At 55.2% G+C, this 17,035-nt stretch overlaps 1 protein-coding gene and 2 long non-coding RNA genes across 3 annotated transcripts; all 3 read left to right on the top strand.

Moving 5' to 3' along the window:
- Positions 1–5,429: 5,429 nt before the first annotated feature.
- LOC309452268 (zinc finger protein 541-like) lies at positions 5,430–9,510 on the top strand (the record flags this gene model as incomplete). The annotated part of the gene is made up of 7 exons (XM_082076930.1): positions 5,430–5,829; positions 7,082–7,185; positions 7,314–7,389; positions 7,547–7,635; positions 7,829–7,960; positions 8,329–8,447; positions 8,593–9,510. The coding sequence occupies 7 exons, from the start codon at positions 5,430–5,432 to the stop codon at positions 8,993–8,995; spliced, it is 1,323 nt and encodes a 440-aa protein (XP_081933056.1). The 3' UTR covers positions 8,996–9,510.
- A 4,320-nt stretch (positions 9,511–13,830) lies between these two features.
- Positions 13,831–16,463, top strand: LOC309452260. The gene is made up of 3 exons (XR_014186494.1): positions 13,831–14,015; positions 14,928–15,007; positions 16,393–16,463. It is a non-coding gene; the product is annotated as an uncharacterized lncRNA (long non-coding RNA).
- Positions 14,328–14,831, top strand: LOC309452262. The gene is made up of 3 exons (XR_014186495.1): positions 14,328–14,532; positions 14,575–14,657; positions 14,744–14,831. It is a non-coding gene; the product is annotated as an uncharacterized lncRNA (long non-coding RNA).
- Positions 16,464–17,035: the final 572 nt, after the last annotated feature.

Here is a 17,035-nt window from a genome sequence, read left to right as displayed (position 1 = left end):
CTTCCCCCCTTTTTTCCTCTTTTCCCTCTTTCCCCCCTTGATCCCTCTTTCTCCCCTTTATCCTTCTTTCCCCCTTTTCCTTCTTTCCCCTCTTTTTCCCTCTTTTTCCTCTTTTCTCCTCTTTCCCCCCTTTTCCCTCTTTTCCTTTTCTCTCTTCCCCCCTTTCTCCCTCTTCCTCCCCTTTTTCCCTCTTTTCCCTCTTTTCCCCCTTTTTTCCTCTTCCCCCCTTTTCCCTCACCCCCTTTTCCCTCACCCCTTTTCCTGCCCCTCCCCCCATTCCCGTGCAGCCCAACCCCCTTCGCCCCTTTTCCCCAGTGCATTTTTTATACAAATCACTCCCTTTCCCCCCCAGCCCTGAACCCCCTGGGGGGTTTCTCAGCATCAACAGCCACACTTCACTCCCCCCCCAATTTAACTCTTTTTGTCCCTTTTGCAGGCTGTTTGGGAGCCCGGTTGTCCTGGGGCCGCTCTGGTTTTTGCTCCGGGGGATGTTTGGAGCCCGGTGACCATGGACCCATTTCCCTTGGGTGATGAGCTGCGTGTCTTTGCCCAGAGTCCCAGGCTGCTCTGTGGGGAAGCGCTGGAGCCCGACCTGAGCCTGGAGCCCGACCTGGAGCCCAACCTGAGCCTTGAGCCCAATCTGGAGCCCAACCCAAGCCTGGAGCCCAACCTGAGCCTGGAGCCCGACCTGGAGCCCAACCTGAGCCTGGAGCCCGACCTGGAGCCCAACGTGAGCCTGAAGCCCAACCTGGAGCCCAACCTGAGCCTGGAGCCTGACCTAAGCCTGGAGCCCAACCCGAGCCTTGAGCCCAACCTGAGTGTTGAGCCTGACCTGGAGCCCAACCTGGAGCCCAGTCTGAGCCTGGAGCCCAATCTGAGCCTTGAGCCCGACCTGGAGCCCAACCTGAAGCTGGAACCCAAGCCGAGCCTTGAGCCCAACCTGGAGCCCAACCTGAGCATTGAGCCTGACCTGGAGCCCGACCTAAGCCTGGAGCCCAACCTGAGCCTTGAGCCCAACCTGGAGCCCAGTCTGAGCCTGGAGCCCAATCTGAGCCTTGAGCCCGACCTGGAGCCCAACCTGAAGCTGGAGCCCAATCTGGAGCCCAACCTGAGCCTGGAGCCCAACCTGAGCCTTGAGCCCAACCTGAGCGTCTTCTCGCCCGGTGAGTGCCAGGTTCCACTTCCAAAGCGCGGCTTAAACCCTAACGTTATTTCCCCCCATCACGGGGAAATATTTTGGGGGTAAAGAGGCAGGTGTGCATTTATTTTTAATCCGTAAGCGCTTGGAAAACGTTTCCTGTTGCTTTTTACCTGTGAAGCGACACTCGGGTTACCCGCCTGTAGGAGATGACGATAATTATAACACTTCCGCAGGGATTTTGCTTCTGTAAATGACACCCTAGATGGAATATGTGGGGTTTTCCTTTATCCAAGAGCCTTTGCAACCTGCTCTCCGGCTGGAGATGCAAAACGTGAAGCCATTAAGACGTTCCCACCCGGTGCTGGTAAAATCGGCACCGTGGCCCCATCTCGGAAATCATGGTGATTTCCTGTTGCATTTCAGGTGTTTAGAACCTCTCAGGTTTCCACCCGGTGCCAGTAAAATCAGCACCGCGGCCCCATCTTGGAAATCACAGCGATTTCCCATTGTGTTTCAGGCGTTTAGAACCTCTCAAATTTACACCCATTGCTGGTAAAATCGACACCACGGCCCCATCTTGGAAATCACAGCGATTTCCAGTTGCGTTTCAGGCATTTAGAACCTGTCAGGTTTCCACCCAGTGCCGGTAAAATCGGCACCGCAGCCCCATCTTGGAAATCACAGCGATTTCCCGTTGCATTTCAGGCGTTTAGAACCTCTTAAGTCGGGTCACAAAACCATTTCCCGAGCAGATGGGAAAATCCGGTTTGAGTTTCACAGGGTGGGTCGGTGCAGAAAAAGCCTCTATTTCCACCCAAAATCTGGTTATTGCCCAATTTATCCTTTTCTCCTGCCTCTCTGCCCGTTTCTCCGCCGTTTTCTGCTCTGCGGTTAGGGCTGGGACCCTCTTGTTGGGTTGTGTTTCTGGGGAGACCCCGGCGCCGGTGTTGGTGAGTTACGGTTGGACTCAAACGATTCCCGTGGTGATGGAGCTGCCGTTCCCGGCGCGAGAAGCAGCCAGGGGGGCACTTAGTGAACTTGTTTGAATAGAAACCGAGTTTGGCTTTGATTTCTCTCCCGCGCGGCGTCTCCGCGTTGAGCGCAGCTCGATAGCAGCGGCGCCGGAGCTGCGGCAGCGTAGGAGCCGCTCCTAACGCGGTGTTTCCTTCTCCCTCTCGCCACAGGAACGGGTGCGTGTTGAGGCACCGGAAAATAAAGCCTTTGGTGTGCCCGGAACGAGCCTGCAGGAAGTGTTACCGCGACCAGCGCTCGCTGCGCCGGCACCTGGAGCACTATTTATTAATGACAATCGGTATTTATTAAGAACGATCGGTATTTATTAATGGCGATCAGTATTTATTAATGGCGATCGGTATTTATTAATGATGGTCAATATTTATTAATAACGGTCAGTATTTATTAACGACGATCAGTATTTATTAATGACGGACAATATTTATTAATAATGATCGGTATTTATTAATAACGATGGGTATTTATTAATGGCGAGCGATATTTATTAATGATGGTCAATATTTATTAATAACGATCAGTATTTATTAGTGACGGTCAGAATTTATTAGTGATGGTCAGAATTTATTAATGACAGTCAGTATTCATTAATGATGATCGGTATTTATTAATGACAATCGGTATTTATTAACGACGGTCAGCATTTATTAAGGACGATCGGTATTTATTAATGACGATCGGTATTTATTAATGACGATCGGTATTTATTAAGAACGATTGGTATTTATTAAGAATGATCGGTATTTATTAATGATGGTCAATATTTATTAATAACGATCAGTATTTATTAATGACGATCAGTATTTATTAATGACGGTCAGTATTTATTAATAACGATCAGTATTTATTAACAATCGGTATTTATTAACCATCGGTATCCATTAACGATCAGCATTTATTAACGGCAGAGCAACCCCTGCCCACCCCCGTTGCTTCTCTCCTGCAGGGTGGGAACATCTACCGCCTCCGGACCGCGGCGCAGGAGGAAATCGCGTCCGCCGGGCGGTGAGTGAATCGCGGTGGGATCTCGAGGGCACATTTGCTTTAAATCCTTGTTATTTAACCCTTTGGGCTCAAAACCTTTGAGACTGAACGCCCATTGATTCCACCGGGCGAGCTGCACCTGCCTGGAGCTTCAATGCCGACTACGCCATCTGTTCTAAAAGCGCCATGGCTTTGTAACGTTGATTTTTTATCCTTTTATCTTGGTTTTGGTCACTTTAGGCACTTGGCGGCTGCTCCGGCCAACGACGGCGGCGTCTCCATGTGCCGGAACCGCGGGCGGCCGGTGGACGCCGAGCGGGGCCGCACGGCTGCTTGTGCGGTGAGCAGTGGCGTTTGCCGCCAAGGCAGGAGGAGCAGGTAACGGGCACCCTTGGGTGCTGCTCGTTGAGTGGGGATCTGAGCGAAGGCGGCGACGATCCCGTAAAGGATCCTGGGGGGGGATGGCGGTGCCGTCAAAGCCCTTTGCGGGGGTTGTTACCAAATTGTGAACAATTGGATGATTTGTGAAATAAGAGAAATAAGGAATTGCTGCGGTGTAAAGATTCGCGATCCGTGCTCTCACCCAGTTTGGGTTGTGTTTAGCGTAGCGGGTTTTATTATCCTTGTTATCTTACCTAACGGAGAAATAACTCAGAAGAGCAGTTTGCAAAGCGCTTCGGCATCCTCCGGCGCCACCAACGCTCCCGGTTCATTTGTGCTCAGGTGCGCGATGCGGGAGACGGAAACGCCACGAAACCATCGCCGGGAGATAGAAACGGCGCCTCCGAACCCCCGACACCGTCCGAAAACATCCCACTGGTGATCCCGGTGTCGGTTCTGGTGACAAGGAACGAGGTGGATGACGAGAGTTTGGATGGTTGCGCGATAATTCGCCAACCGGCGGTGCCGGAGTCGCTTCCTGGAGCACCCGTGTGTTTCGCTGGCTGAACCAGGGTCCTATGTGCCCTGAAACACCCAAAATTACACCCAAATAGCGCTACGGTGGCTGCTACCCCAGGGACGGGCTTGGGGGAGGTTCCAGGCGCCTGCTGGGTTATTGATCGGCAATACGGAACCTGCCGATTGCCTCGAGTTGGGTGAAAGGGAGGAAGCGTCAGCGGGACCGGAGGGTCCCCGCACCCCTTGTTTTGGGGTTCGCTGTTTGTTTTTGAGCCAAAAAAGGAGGAAAAGCAGATAAATGCCCCGTGCGATTTTGTGCGTTTTCCACCTTTAATCCTTTTCTTGTTTGACGTTGCCGAGGTCACCGAAAATGAGCCTCCAGCCGGGAAGATTTCGCAGCAAAAGAGGCAGCGGCGGCCGAAACCCATCGTCATCCCGGCGCTGGCGCCGGGGGGTGGATTCCAGAGCCGCCTGCGCCCCCCGGCGCTCCTGCTGGAGCGGGTGCTGCACCACCTGCTGTGGGGCACCCCATACAACCCCCGCCCATGCTCAGCCCCCTGCGCCGCGGCTCCAGCCTCTACTTCAGCACCCTCTGCGCCCCCAAACGCCGCGGGGACCCCACGCGGCTCTTCGGGGCTGTTTTAGGTACGAACCCCCTCATTTCTACACGTGGGGTGACAAAACCGCCCCGCTTGACGCTTTGATTTGTGGATTAAAGCACTTTCGGCCGCCCCGCGGGGTTAATGCGCCAGTGTGACGCGGCTGTTCCCACGTAGCGCTTTAGGGTGACACCCCGTTTCCTGGTTGTGGTTTGTGGGGGGTTTATCTCAACCCGGGCCAAGTGATCCCGGTGTAAAACCACCCGGCGAACCCGTTTTGGGTTCGGCTTCCCCTCACTGGTTTGTGGTGACGAGCGCAGAGCTCGTGCTCCCAAAAACCCCCAAAATAGGCGATTTTATGCAACGTGGGGTGGAAACGACCCCCCAGCATTTTGCTTCGATATTGGGTGTTAAAACCACCCAAGTGCTGTGATCTGGACACAAAACCCTGTTGGGATGGTCCATCAGCGACCGATTTCACCAAAATGATGGGAATTGGGGACAATTTGTGGTGGTGACGCCGAGAAACGGTCTCGGCACGATGGTTTTGCTTCTGAGTGTTGTTTTTCCCCCTATTTATCAATATCCCGCAGGCAGTATGGACGGCGACTTGGGATTGTGCCTGCTGAAGGACGCCACCAGAATCAGCCTCCAGCCGTGAGTCCCCAAACCACCAAAAACGAGTGTATCGTGCTTTTCCTCCCCCTCGTTTGGCCCGTTAGCACCCATTTATATCAATTTCGAGCGGAACACGAGGCGCCCTCGCAGTGCCGATGTCACCGGTGCTGCCGATGTCACCGGCGGGGCTGATGTCACAACAGAACCCCGGCAACGCTCAGTCGTTCCGAGCACTCGCAGCGAGTCTCTCCTGCTCTGCCGAGTCTCGCAGCGAATCCCTGTGGTTATTGAGTGAACCGTGCGGTTTCGGCGCCGATCGGAGCCCGGTGATGGCGTCAGTGCTGGCGAACGCCCCCGGCCCGGCCCGCCGAGCCGCCGCGGTGCCGTCACCGCCTCTCCTCCCCTTCTCCAGGCGCATCAACGGCGGGAGCGGCTTCCAGGCGGAGCTGCCGGCCCTGCGCGACCCCTCCGAGGCGCAGCGCGACGAGGAGCCCGCATCGCTGGTCTGGAAGCCCTGGGGGGACATGGACACTGACCCCCAAGTGCAGGACCCAGGTTTGTCACGCATTCGGTGCCTGGCCCACCCCACCTGGGGCCCTGGGGGGTTCGGCGCTGCACTTGGGGCTCCCAACGCTGCGTTTTGGGTAGAAATAGTGACTTTTTTCATGTCTTTCTTGCTCTCCGCTCCCCCTGCTGCGCTCGTTTTCCGCTGTCCCGTATCGCGCATTTTGTCCCCAAAACCTGACTTTCCCGTGTCCTATCGTACCCATTATCGTATCGCACCTCTTCTTGACAATCCCCAATGTTTCCGTTGTCGTATTGTGCCTTTTCTTCACAAAACCCAACTTTTCCTTGTCATATTGTGCCTTTTCTTGACAAAACCCAACTTTTCCTTGTCGTATCGTACCCATTATCGTATCGCACCTCTTCTTGACAATCCCCAATGTTTCCGTTGTTGTATTGCACCTTTTCTTGACAAAACCCAATGTTTCCATTGTCTTATTGTGTCTTTTCTCAACAAAACCCAACTTTTCCTTGTCATATTGTGCCTTTTCCTGACAAAACCCAACGTTTCCATTGTCTTATTGTGTCTTTTCTCAACAAAACCCAACTTTTCTTCTCCTATCGCGTCTTTTCTTGACAAAACCCAATGTTTCCGTTGTCGTATTGCATCTTTTCTCAACAAAACCCAACTTTTCCTTGTCATATTGTGCTTTTTCTTGACAAAACCCAACTTTTCCTTGTCCTATTGCACCCATGGTCGTATTGTCCTTTTCCTTGACAAACCCCAACATTTCCATGTCGTATCCCATCTTTTCTCCCCAAACCCCAACATCCCCATGTCACATCACCCTGTTTAGCCCCCCAAACCCCAACATGTCACATCCCCCTTTCCCCCCAACATCCCCATGTCACATCCCCCTGTTTCCCCCCAAACCCCAACATGTCACATCACCCTGTTCCCCCCCCAAACCCCAACATGTCACATCACCCTGTTCCCCCCCAAACCCCAACATCCCCACATCACCCTGTTCCCCCCAAACCCCAACATGTCACATCACCCTGTTCCCCCCAAACCCCAACATGTCACATCACCCTGTTCCCCCCCAAACCCCAACATCCCCACATCACCCTGTTCCCCCCCCAAACCCCAACATGTCACATCACCCTGTTCCCCCCCAAACCCCAACATGTCACATCACCCTGTTCCCCCCCCAAACCCCAACATGTCACATCACCCTGTTCCCCCCCAAACCCCCCCAATTCCCATTGTCACACCACATCTCCCCCCCGCTGTTGGGTACAGTGGAGACCCTGCTGTCCCTGGCGAGCTCCAGCGGCGTCCCCGGCGGCGTCCCCACCCTGGAGCTGGCCCTGCACTGCCTGCACGCGGCGCGCGGCGATGTCACGGTGAGAGACCCCAAAACCCCCCGTATCACCCCAAAACCCGCGCGCCGCCTCCCGCAGCACCCCAAAATCACATCTTGGGGTGTTCTGCGCCGAATGGAAGGGGAACCCCGAGTGTTTTCCTCTTGCAGAAGGCGCTGGAGATGCTGCTTTCCGGGGGGCCCCCGAAGTCCGAAACGGACCCTCTGGCCAATTATCATTACGCAGGTAAACGAGGAACAGGGCTCGTTGCTCCCCCAGGACACAAACAGACACCACAGTGCCCCTTCCGTGCTCATTTAAATATCTTTGGGTGCCGATAACGACCCCTCCGCCCCGCTTGCTAATTGCGTTCCCCGTGACGAACCCGCTCGCTGCCCCGCAGGGTCGGACACGTGGACGCCGCTGGAGAAGCAGCTTTTCCACCGCGCCTTCGCCATCCACAAGAAGGACTTTTATCTCATCCACAAGAGGGTAAATCCCCCGAAACCAGCGGCTTTTAACCCAAAAAGTCACGTTTTTGAGTCGCGCCTCAAAATCCCGTTTTCCCAAATCTCATTTTGCTGCTTAACGCCGCAAAAAAGACGCCGGAAAGAGATAAAACGAGGCGTCTACGTTATTTACCGCAGCGTTTCCATCCTCAACCACTTCTGTCCCCTCTCGTTAGGTCCAGACTAAGACCGTGGCCCAGTGTGTGGAATATTACTACATCTGGAAGAAAAAGACTAAACTCCAGTCCTACCGAGCAAAAGGGACGGACAAAAAGCTCAAGAGAAACAAGGAAAAGGCCGAGGAGAAGGTAGAAAACGCATTTGTGTGAGAATTTGCTCTGCGGGAAAACGGCGTTAAGGCCAGAAAAGCGGCTTTTTGGGCCCAAAATGGGCTTGATTGGCTGCAATTTCAACACTATTAAAGATCCTGCTGGTGTTCAAATGGTTTTGGGGGATATGCTGTGGTTTTGGCTTCTCCGCCGAAGGGACTTGCTGGGGGTTCCCTGCTAAAAAGCGGCGGTTTGCGTCACAAAAAGAGCCGTTTTTGGCTATTTTAGCCTCGCCCGGCCAAGGTGTTTTTATGGGCCGCTCTAGAGGGTCTTGTTTTCAAGCTGGTTTATTCTCAGCGCTCTCGATCTTCCTGAAAGGGGGAATGAGGGGAATCTCTGCTTTCCAGGCCAACCGCAGCCCGAAGAAGAAGCGCCGCCTCTCGCCCGAGGAAAATGCCAAATTGAGGCAGAAAATGCCCCAAAATGAGGGCGCCAAGGAGTCCTTTCCCTGCACCGAGTGCAGCAGGTGAGTTGTTGCTTATTTGGGGATGAAGAGGTTAAAACCGGGCGGCGCGGAGCTGAGAAACGGCGCCGTACCCGCGCCAAAACGCACCTGAAGAGGGTAAAACCAAAAAGCGCACTAAAACTGGTGTTTTCCGCCCCATTTCCAGGGCATTTGCCACGATTCGAGGCAGGAACACCCACATGAAGAGGCACCGGGCGCCGGAGCCACAGGCCGGGATCGAGCCGCCACCAAAGGGCTTTGAAATTAAGGAGAAACCAGCTGAAATGGCGATTCCGGAGCCGGAGCCGCAGGCCGGGACCGAGCCGCCCCCAAATCACCTGAAGATTGAGGAGAAACCAGCCGAAATGGTGATTGCAGCGCCAGAGCCGCAGGCCGTGAACAAGCCGCCCCTGAAGCGCCCGAAGATTGATGAGAAAGCAGCTGAAACGGTGATTCCAGCGCCAGAGCCGCAGGCCGGGACCGAGCTGCCTCTGAAGCGCTTGAAGATGGAGGAGAAAGCAGCTGAAGCGGTGATTGCGGCACCGGCGCTGGAGCAGCGCCCGGGGTAGGTTTGCGCCCTTAGGAAACCCCCCCGCGCTGAAACCACCGCCAGCTTTTCCATCGGACGGCGCATCCAGAGGGAGATTTTTGGGGAGAAAAGGGGCGAATCCGCGCGTGTGTTTGAAGAAGGGACGGGGTGGGGGGTTTCTCGGCATCGGCACCGGGTTCGAGGGGAAATGACGCGCCGGCGCCGATCATCTGCGCCTGCGGCACCAGGGAGCGGCGAAACGGGCCTGGAATTGGGCTGAAATCGTGCGAGATTGGGGACAAACACCACTAGAGATCAAACGGCAGCGGCTGCTCGTGGTGGGAAGAACCGGAGATGGAAAATCGTGGCAAAACGGTCATTATTTCGCCATAAAGCGCCCGGCACCCCAATCTGAGCCGAGAAACAGGGGTTTTGGTGTTTTTATTCCTATTTAACGCGTATTCTACTTTGCTTAATAAATTGGGTTCTGGAACAAGTTCGTTAATGCACTGATTTGTGGTTATTCGCAGCAAAACGGCAGAGTGACAATGGGGGGTTGAGCCATTTAATTAATGAAATGTTAATTAAGGGTCTTGTCACACCAGGAGGGATGGAAGGGGGATTACTTTTGGTAGGTCTTGAGACTTATCGCTGTCGCGATATTGGGGCTGCCGGTGCCACCGTCGCGATACCGGGGCTGTTGTCGCTGTCCGTCATGATATCGGGGCCGTCAGTGCCACCTGTCTCGGAAATCGCGGCGATTTCCCGTTGCGTTCCAAAGTGTTTAGAACCTCTCAGGTTTCCACCCGGCGCCGGTAAAATCGGCATCGTGGCCCCATCTCGGAAATCGTGGCGATTTCCCGTTGTGTTTCAGGCGTTTAGAACTTCTCAAATTTACACCCGGTGCCGGTAAAATCAGCACCACGGCCCCATCTTGGAAATCACAGCGATTTCCCGTTGTGTTTCAGGCGTTTAGAACCTCTCAGGTTTCCACCCGGCGCCTGTAAAATCGGCACCGCGGCCCCACCAAAAAGCACTAAAAACGGTGTTTTCCGCCCCGTTTCCAGGGCGTTTGCTATGATTCGAGGCAGGAACGCCCACAATAAGAGGCACCGGGCACCGGAGCCGCAGGCCGGGAGCGAGCCGCCACCAAAGTGCTTGAAAATTGAGGAGAAACCAGCCGAAATGGTGGTTGCGGTGCCAGAGCCACAGGCCGGGACCGAGCCGTCCCCAAAATGCTTGGAAATTGAGGAAAAAACAGCCGAAACACTGATTGCGGTGCCGGAGCTGCAGGACGAGACCGAGCTGCCCCCAAAATGCTTGGAAATTGAGGAAAAACCACCTGAAATGGCGATTGCGGAGCCAGAGCCAAAGGACGAGACCGAGCCATCCCCAAAATGCCTGGAAATTGAGGAGAAACCTGCTGAAACGGTGATTGTTGCCGCGATTGAGAGACGGCATGCAGTTTGATGCCAACCAAATGTCCACTTTATTAGTGTACTTCACATATATTTATTTTTTTCCTCAGCAACGTGCTTCGAGCTGATTGGTGTTTCTGTTACCGTGTTGCAGACTGATTGGTCTACACTGCACACTAAACATCCACAGACTGATTGGCCTAAGACATTCTCTTAACCAGTTACTACCCCAACCCAAGCAATCTTCCCTATGCAGAAACAAGAGTCCCCTTTTTACAGGACAACCTTATTAACTTGTGAACCTCGTCTGAACATCGAATCAGCACTCTCCACTCCTTCTAATTAAGGTTCTCGCCTCTATCCTTCCCATGGCCTGTGACCAACAAGTTCCAGGACATCTCCTTTCACCAATTGATAAGTGCTGGGAGTTTTGCTGAGGCCAGCCAAATCCTGTCCCACAGATTGTGGAGCCGGAGCCGCAGGATGAGACCGAGCCGCCCCCAAAATGCTTGGAAATTGAGGAGAAACCAGCTGAAATGGTGATTGCGGAGCCGGAGCCACAGGACGAGACCGAGCCGTCCCCAAAATGCTTGGAAATTGAGGAGAAACCAGCCAAAACAGTGATTGCGGTGCCGGAGCCACAGGACGAGACTGGGCTGCCCCCAAAATTCTTGGAAATTGGGGAAAAAACAGCCGAAACACTGACTGCAGTGCCGGAGCCGCAGGACGAGACTGAGCCGTCCCCAAAGTGCTTGGAAATTGAGCAGAAACCAGCCGAAATGGAGATTACGGAGCCGGAGCCGCAGGACAAGACCGAGCCGCCCCCAAAATGCTTGGAAATTGAGGAAAAACCAGCTGAAAACAAGATTGTGGAGCCAGATACACAGGTCAGGACCGAGCTGCCCCCAAAATGCTTGGAAATTGAGGAAAAAACAGCCGAAACGGAGATTGCGGTGATGGACCCGCAGGATACGACGGAGCCGTCCCCAAAATGCTTGGAAATTGAGGAGAAACCAGCTGAAATGGCGATTGTGGCGCTGAAGCCGCAGGCCGGGACCGAGCCGCCTCCAAAATGCTTGGAAATTGAGGAGAAACCAGCTGAAATGGAGATTACGGAGCCGGAGCCACAGGACGAGACCGAGCCGCCCCCAAAATGCTTGGAAATTGAGGAGAAACCAGCCAAAACACTGATTGCGGTGCCGGAGCCGCTGGACGAGACCAAGCTGCCCCCAAAATTCTTGGAAATTGAGGAAAAAACAGCCGAAACACTGATTGCGGTGCCGGAGCCGCAGGACGAGACTGAGCCGTCCCCAAAATGCTTGGAAATTGAGGAGAAACCAGCCGAAATGGAGATTACGGAGCCGGAGCCGCAGGACAAGACCGAGCCGCCCCCAAAATGCTTGGAAATTGAGGAAAAAGAGCTGAAAACAAGATTGTGGAGCCAGATACACAGGTCATGACCGGGCTGCCCCCAAAATGCTTGGAAATTGAGGAAAAACCAGCCGAAATAGAGATTGCGGTGATGGACCCACAGGACGAGACCGAGCCGTCCCCAAAATGCTTGGAAATTGATGAGAAACCAGCTGAAATGGCGATTGTGGCGCTGAAGCCGCAGGCCGGGACCGAGCCGCCTCCAAAATGCTTGGAAATTGAGGAGAAACCAGCTGAAATGGAGATTGCGGTGCTGGAGCCGCAGGCCGGGACCGAGCCGCCTCCAAAATGCTTGGAAATTGAGGAAAAACCTGCTGAAATGGCAATTCCGGAGCCGGACCCGCAGGCCGGGACCGAGCCGCCACCAAAGCGCCTGAAGATCGAGGAGAAACCAGCTGAAATGGTGATTGCAGTGCTGGACCCGCAGGCCGGGACTGAGCCGTCCCCAAAATGCTTGAAAATTGTGGAGAAACCAGCCAAAATGGTGATTGCAGCTCTGGAGCCGCAGGCCGTGAACAAGCCGCCCCTGAAGCGCCCGAAGATTGATGAGAAAGCAGCTGAAACGGTGATTCCAGCGCCGGAGCCACAGGCCGGGACCCAGCTGCCTCTGAAGCGCTTGAAGATGGAGGAGAAAGCAGCTGAAGCGGTGATTGCGGCGCCGGCGCTGGAGCAGCGCCCGGGGTAGGTTTGCACCCTTAGGAAGCTCCCCGCGCCGAAACCACTGGACAGCGCATCCAGAGGGGGATTTTGGGGGAGAAAAGGGGTGAATCTGCCCGTGTGTTTGAAAAAGGGACGGGGTGGGGGGGTTTCTCGGCATCGGCACCGGGTTCAAGGGGAAATGACGCGCCGGCGCCGATCATCTGCGCCTGCGGCACAAGGGGGCGGCGAAACAGGCCTGGAATTGGGCTGAAATCGTGCGAGATTGGGAACAAACACCGCGAGAGATCAAACGGCAGCGGCTGCTCGTGGTAGGAAGAACCGGAGATGGAAAATCGTGGCAAAACGGTCATTATTTCGCCATAAAGCACCCGGCGCCCCAATCTGAGCCGAGAAACAGGGGTTTTGGTGTTTTTATTCCTATTTAACGCGTATTCTACTTTGCTTAATAAATTGGGTTCTGGAACAAGTTCGTTAATGCACTGATTTGTGGTTATTTGCAGCAAAACGGCAGAGTGACAATGGGGGTTTGAGATTTATCGCTGTCGCGATTTCGGGGCTGTCGGTGCCACCTATTGCGATACCGGGGCTGTTGTCGCTGCCCATTGCGATATCAGGGCTGTCGGTGCCACCGTCACAATACCGGGGCTGTTCTCGCTGCCTGTCGCAATACCAAGGCTGTCAGTGCCACCTTCGTGATACCGGAGCTGTTGTCACTGGCTGTCGCAATACCAGGGCTGTCGGTTCCACCTGTCATAATATCGGGGCTGTGTCACTGCCCGTCGCGATACCGGGGCTGTCGGTGCCGCCTGTCACGATATCGGGGCTGTTGTTGCTGCCCATCGTGATACGGGGGCTGTTGGTGCCACCATCGTGATACCGGGGCTGTCGTCGCTGTCTGTCGCGATACCGGGGCTGTCGTCGCTGCCTGTCGCGATACCGGTGCCAACTGGGGGGAAAACACCAGCGAAACGTCCCCTGTGGAGAGAAACAGACCCAACAGCCTCAGATCCCCTTGAACCCCTCAGTCCTCCCCCGGGCCGGCTTCCCCCATTTTTCCCCCGTTTTGGGGGGAAGTAACGCGAAAAGGGGGCACGTACCTCGTTAATGAGCCCGCAGCTCGTTAATGAGCCCGCAGCTCGTTGACACTCCCGGGACAACCCCGGCAGGCCCGCCTCACGGCTCCCGCCGCTTCCTTGTGCCGCCGGCTCCAGTCCCCACCTTGGTCCGCCTCGCCCTCGCATTGGCTGGCTCTCTGCCCACACCCCGCCTCTCCGTTTCGATTGGCCGACCGAGCCGCCTATCACAGGACGGGGGCTGCGGAGGCGTTTACCTGCGGGCGGGAAGCGGCGTGTGTCAATCAGAGAGTCACGTGAGACAGGCGGCCGGCGGCGTCTCTGCCTGTGTCACGTGAGCAGGGCGCGGGGTGAGGAAGGCGGAAGTGAAGGCCGCGGCCGCCATGGGCCCGGCCGGGAAGGAGAAGGAGGCGCTGCAGCCGCTGGCCGAGGCCGACAGGAAGGTCCGCGGCTCCCGGTCCTTCGCCGGCCTCTTCGGGTGAGGGCGGCCCGGCCCGGCCCGACCGGCCTCGGGCTCCTCGGGCAGCCCCGCAGCAGCGGCGGAGAGGGGGTGAGGCCTGGGGAGCTGCTGAGGGAGCGGGACGGGGGGCTTTGGGGTGCAGACGGGGGATTGGGGTGAAAAGTGAGGATTAGGGGGCAGTCTGGGGTGAAAATTGAGGAGTCTGGGGTGAAAACTGGGGGACTGTGGGGCGTTGGGGTGAACACTGAGGGTTGGGTGAATTTGGGTCAAAATTTGTCTCTGGGGGGTTGTTTTGGGGCCCCACGAGGGTGTTTTGGGGTTCAGGAAGATGTTCAGGGGCCTTTAGGGTGATTTTGGGTGCCAAGAATGATATTTTGGGGGCCTTGTGAGGATATTTTATGGCCCAGGAGAGTGTTTTGGGGGCCCAGAACAATATTTTGGGTGTCAAGGATGATATTTTTGGGGTCTTGTGAGAATATTTTGGGTGCTAAGGATGATATTTTGGGTACCCAGGCTGATATTTCGGGTGTCAAGCGTGATATTTTTAGGGTCTTTTGGGGATATTTTATGGTCCAAGATGATATTTTTAGGGTCTTTTGGGGATATTTTATGGTCCAGGAGGATATTTTGGGCACCCAGGATGATATTTTGGGTGCCCAGGTGGGTATTTTTTGTTCCCAGGAGGTAATTTTTTAGGTCTAGGAAGATGAATTTTGGGTGCCCAGGATGATATTTTGGGTGCCCAGGTGGGTATTTTGTGTTCCCAGGAGGTTGTATTTCAGGTCTAGGAGGATGATTTTTGGGTGCCATGGGGGGTATTTTAGGCCTCCAGGGTGACATTTGGGTGCCCAGGGTGATATTTTGGGTGCCATGGGGGGTATTTTGGGTGCCCAGGGTGCTATTTTGGTGCCGTTTTGGTGCTGTCCCCAGGGGCTCGTCCCGGCTGGAGGACGCCTGCGACACCTGCGCCTGCGCCGCCAACGTGTTCAAAATGGCCAAGAACTGGAGCGGTGGGTGCAGCACCCCCTTACCCTCCCCCTCCCCCGCCGTGACCCCCCCTTACCGCACCTCCCCCCACCGTGATCCCCCCCTTACCATCCCCCACCCCCACCCGTGATCCCACCTCACCACCCCCCACCCGTGACATCCCCTTACCGTACCACCCGAGACTCCCCCCTCACCGCCCCCACCTGTGACCCTGCCTCACTGCCACCACCCCCCACCGTGACCCCCCTCACCATCCCTCACCCCCGCCCTGTGACCACCCCCTTACCATCCCCTCCGTGACACCCCCCTTACCGCCCCCCACCCTCACCTGTGACACCCCCTTACCGCCCCCCACCGTTAACCGCCCCTTACCTCCCCTGCCCCCCACCTGTGACCTGCTCTTACTGCCCCAACCTGTGCCCCACCTCACTGACCTCCCCCCACCTGTGCTCCCCTTCACTGCCTCCCCCTACCTCCACCCCGCGCCCCTCCCCCTACCTCCACCCCGCGCCCCTCCCCCTACCTCCACCCCGCGATCTACCTCCACAGCTGAATCAGTTTGGGCTGCTGCACCAGCCTGCACCAGCCTATGGGGAGATATGGGGATGGGGGGGTCATATGGGGATGGGGGGGTCATATGGGGATGGGGGGGCCTATGGGGGTCCTACAGGGGGTTATGGGGGAGTTATGGGGGGGTTATGGGGGTCTATGGGGGATATAGGGGGAGGTCCAGGAGGGTCTGGGACAGCTGGACCAGTTTGGGCTGCTGCACCAGCCTATGGGGAGATATGGGGATGGGGGGGTCCTACAGGGGGTTATGGTGGCGGTATGGGGGAGTTATGGGGGGTATAGGGGAAGGTCCAGGAGGGTCTGGGAGCGGCGGAGGAGCCTGAGGGCGGGACGGCGCGGAAGGAGCTTGGGCGGGAAAGGCTGAGGGGCCGCAGGGAGGGGGGACATCGGGGAGGCTTTGGCGGGAAAGGCCGAGGGACCGCAGGGAGGGGGGACATCGGGGAGGCTTTGGCGGGAAAGGCTGAGGGACCTCGGGGAGGGGTGACATCGGGGAGGCTTTGGTGGGAAAGGCTGAGGGACCTCAGGGAGGAGATGGCGTCGGGGAGGCTGCAGTGGGCAATGCTGAGGTAGATCAGGGAGGGGATGGCACTAAGGTTGGTTTCAAAGGGAAATGCTGAGGTACCTTGAGGAATGGACGCTGGGCTGGGAACTATGAACACATCAGATTGGTTAAGAGAGTGTTCATGACAGAAATTTGTGCAGTAAAGTATTCCAGCAAAGAGAGGGAGAAGAGCCGAACTTAGATCAGGCCTCCTAGGACGCCTGCAGGTTTGGGGACAGGGATGACGAGGTTGTTAATCCGGTCCTAACTTTTTCTTTCTCTGTCCCTCTCTTGCAGCACCTGACTGAATGGAGGAGCAAGTGGACGGGAAGCTCCTGCGCCACACACAGATCACATTTATTACTCTCTGGTGACCACCACTTCCAACATTTTGGGATCAGCCAGAAACTATTTCCAAAACCCTTCAACAACTCTTTTCTAAATAGGTCATGGTTATTACAACAAATCAGTTGTCAAGTGTAGAAAAGACCCTATACTACGTCTTTGTAAAAGAAACAATAATCTGTTTACAGTTCTCTTTGTCATCATCCCCTTCATTCTCCTCTTCATCTTCAGCATTATTGAGGCTTATAATCAGTGGAGCATGGACTGGTAGAGAAATATTCTCATGGTTTCTGAGTGATTCCTGAAGATGTGCTGGATGCAGAGTCCTTTCTTGGCCACCCTGTTGCAATGGCACATCTGCAGAGAAGAACATTATTTTATTAGAAGGGAACTAGAATATCAAATCCAGGTTCAGACATGCAGGCACAGTTTTGAAATCTTTATCATATTGAGGGGATCATTAAATAGGCAGATTATGACATTTGGGAAAACTGTTCTGCCAAGCTTGGCAAAAGAGTATCTTGCAACAACAGAAAGTATGAAAAAGCGTGGGTACCTACTCCGCTGAAAGAGCAGATAAAGCACTACGGTGTAT

Source organism: Streptopelia decaocto (genome assembly GCF_964273445.1).
Source record: "Streptopelia decaocto genome assembly, contig: HAP1_SCAFFOLD_59, whole genome shotgun sequence".
Lineage (NCBI taxonomy): Eukaryota > Metazoa > Chordata > Aves > Columbiformes > Columbidae > Streptopelia > Streptopelia decaocto.
This window is presented reverse-complemented; position numbering and strand designations above follow the sequence as displayed.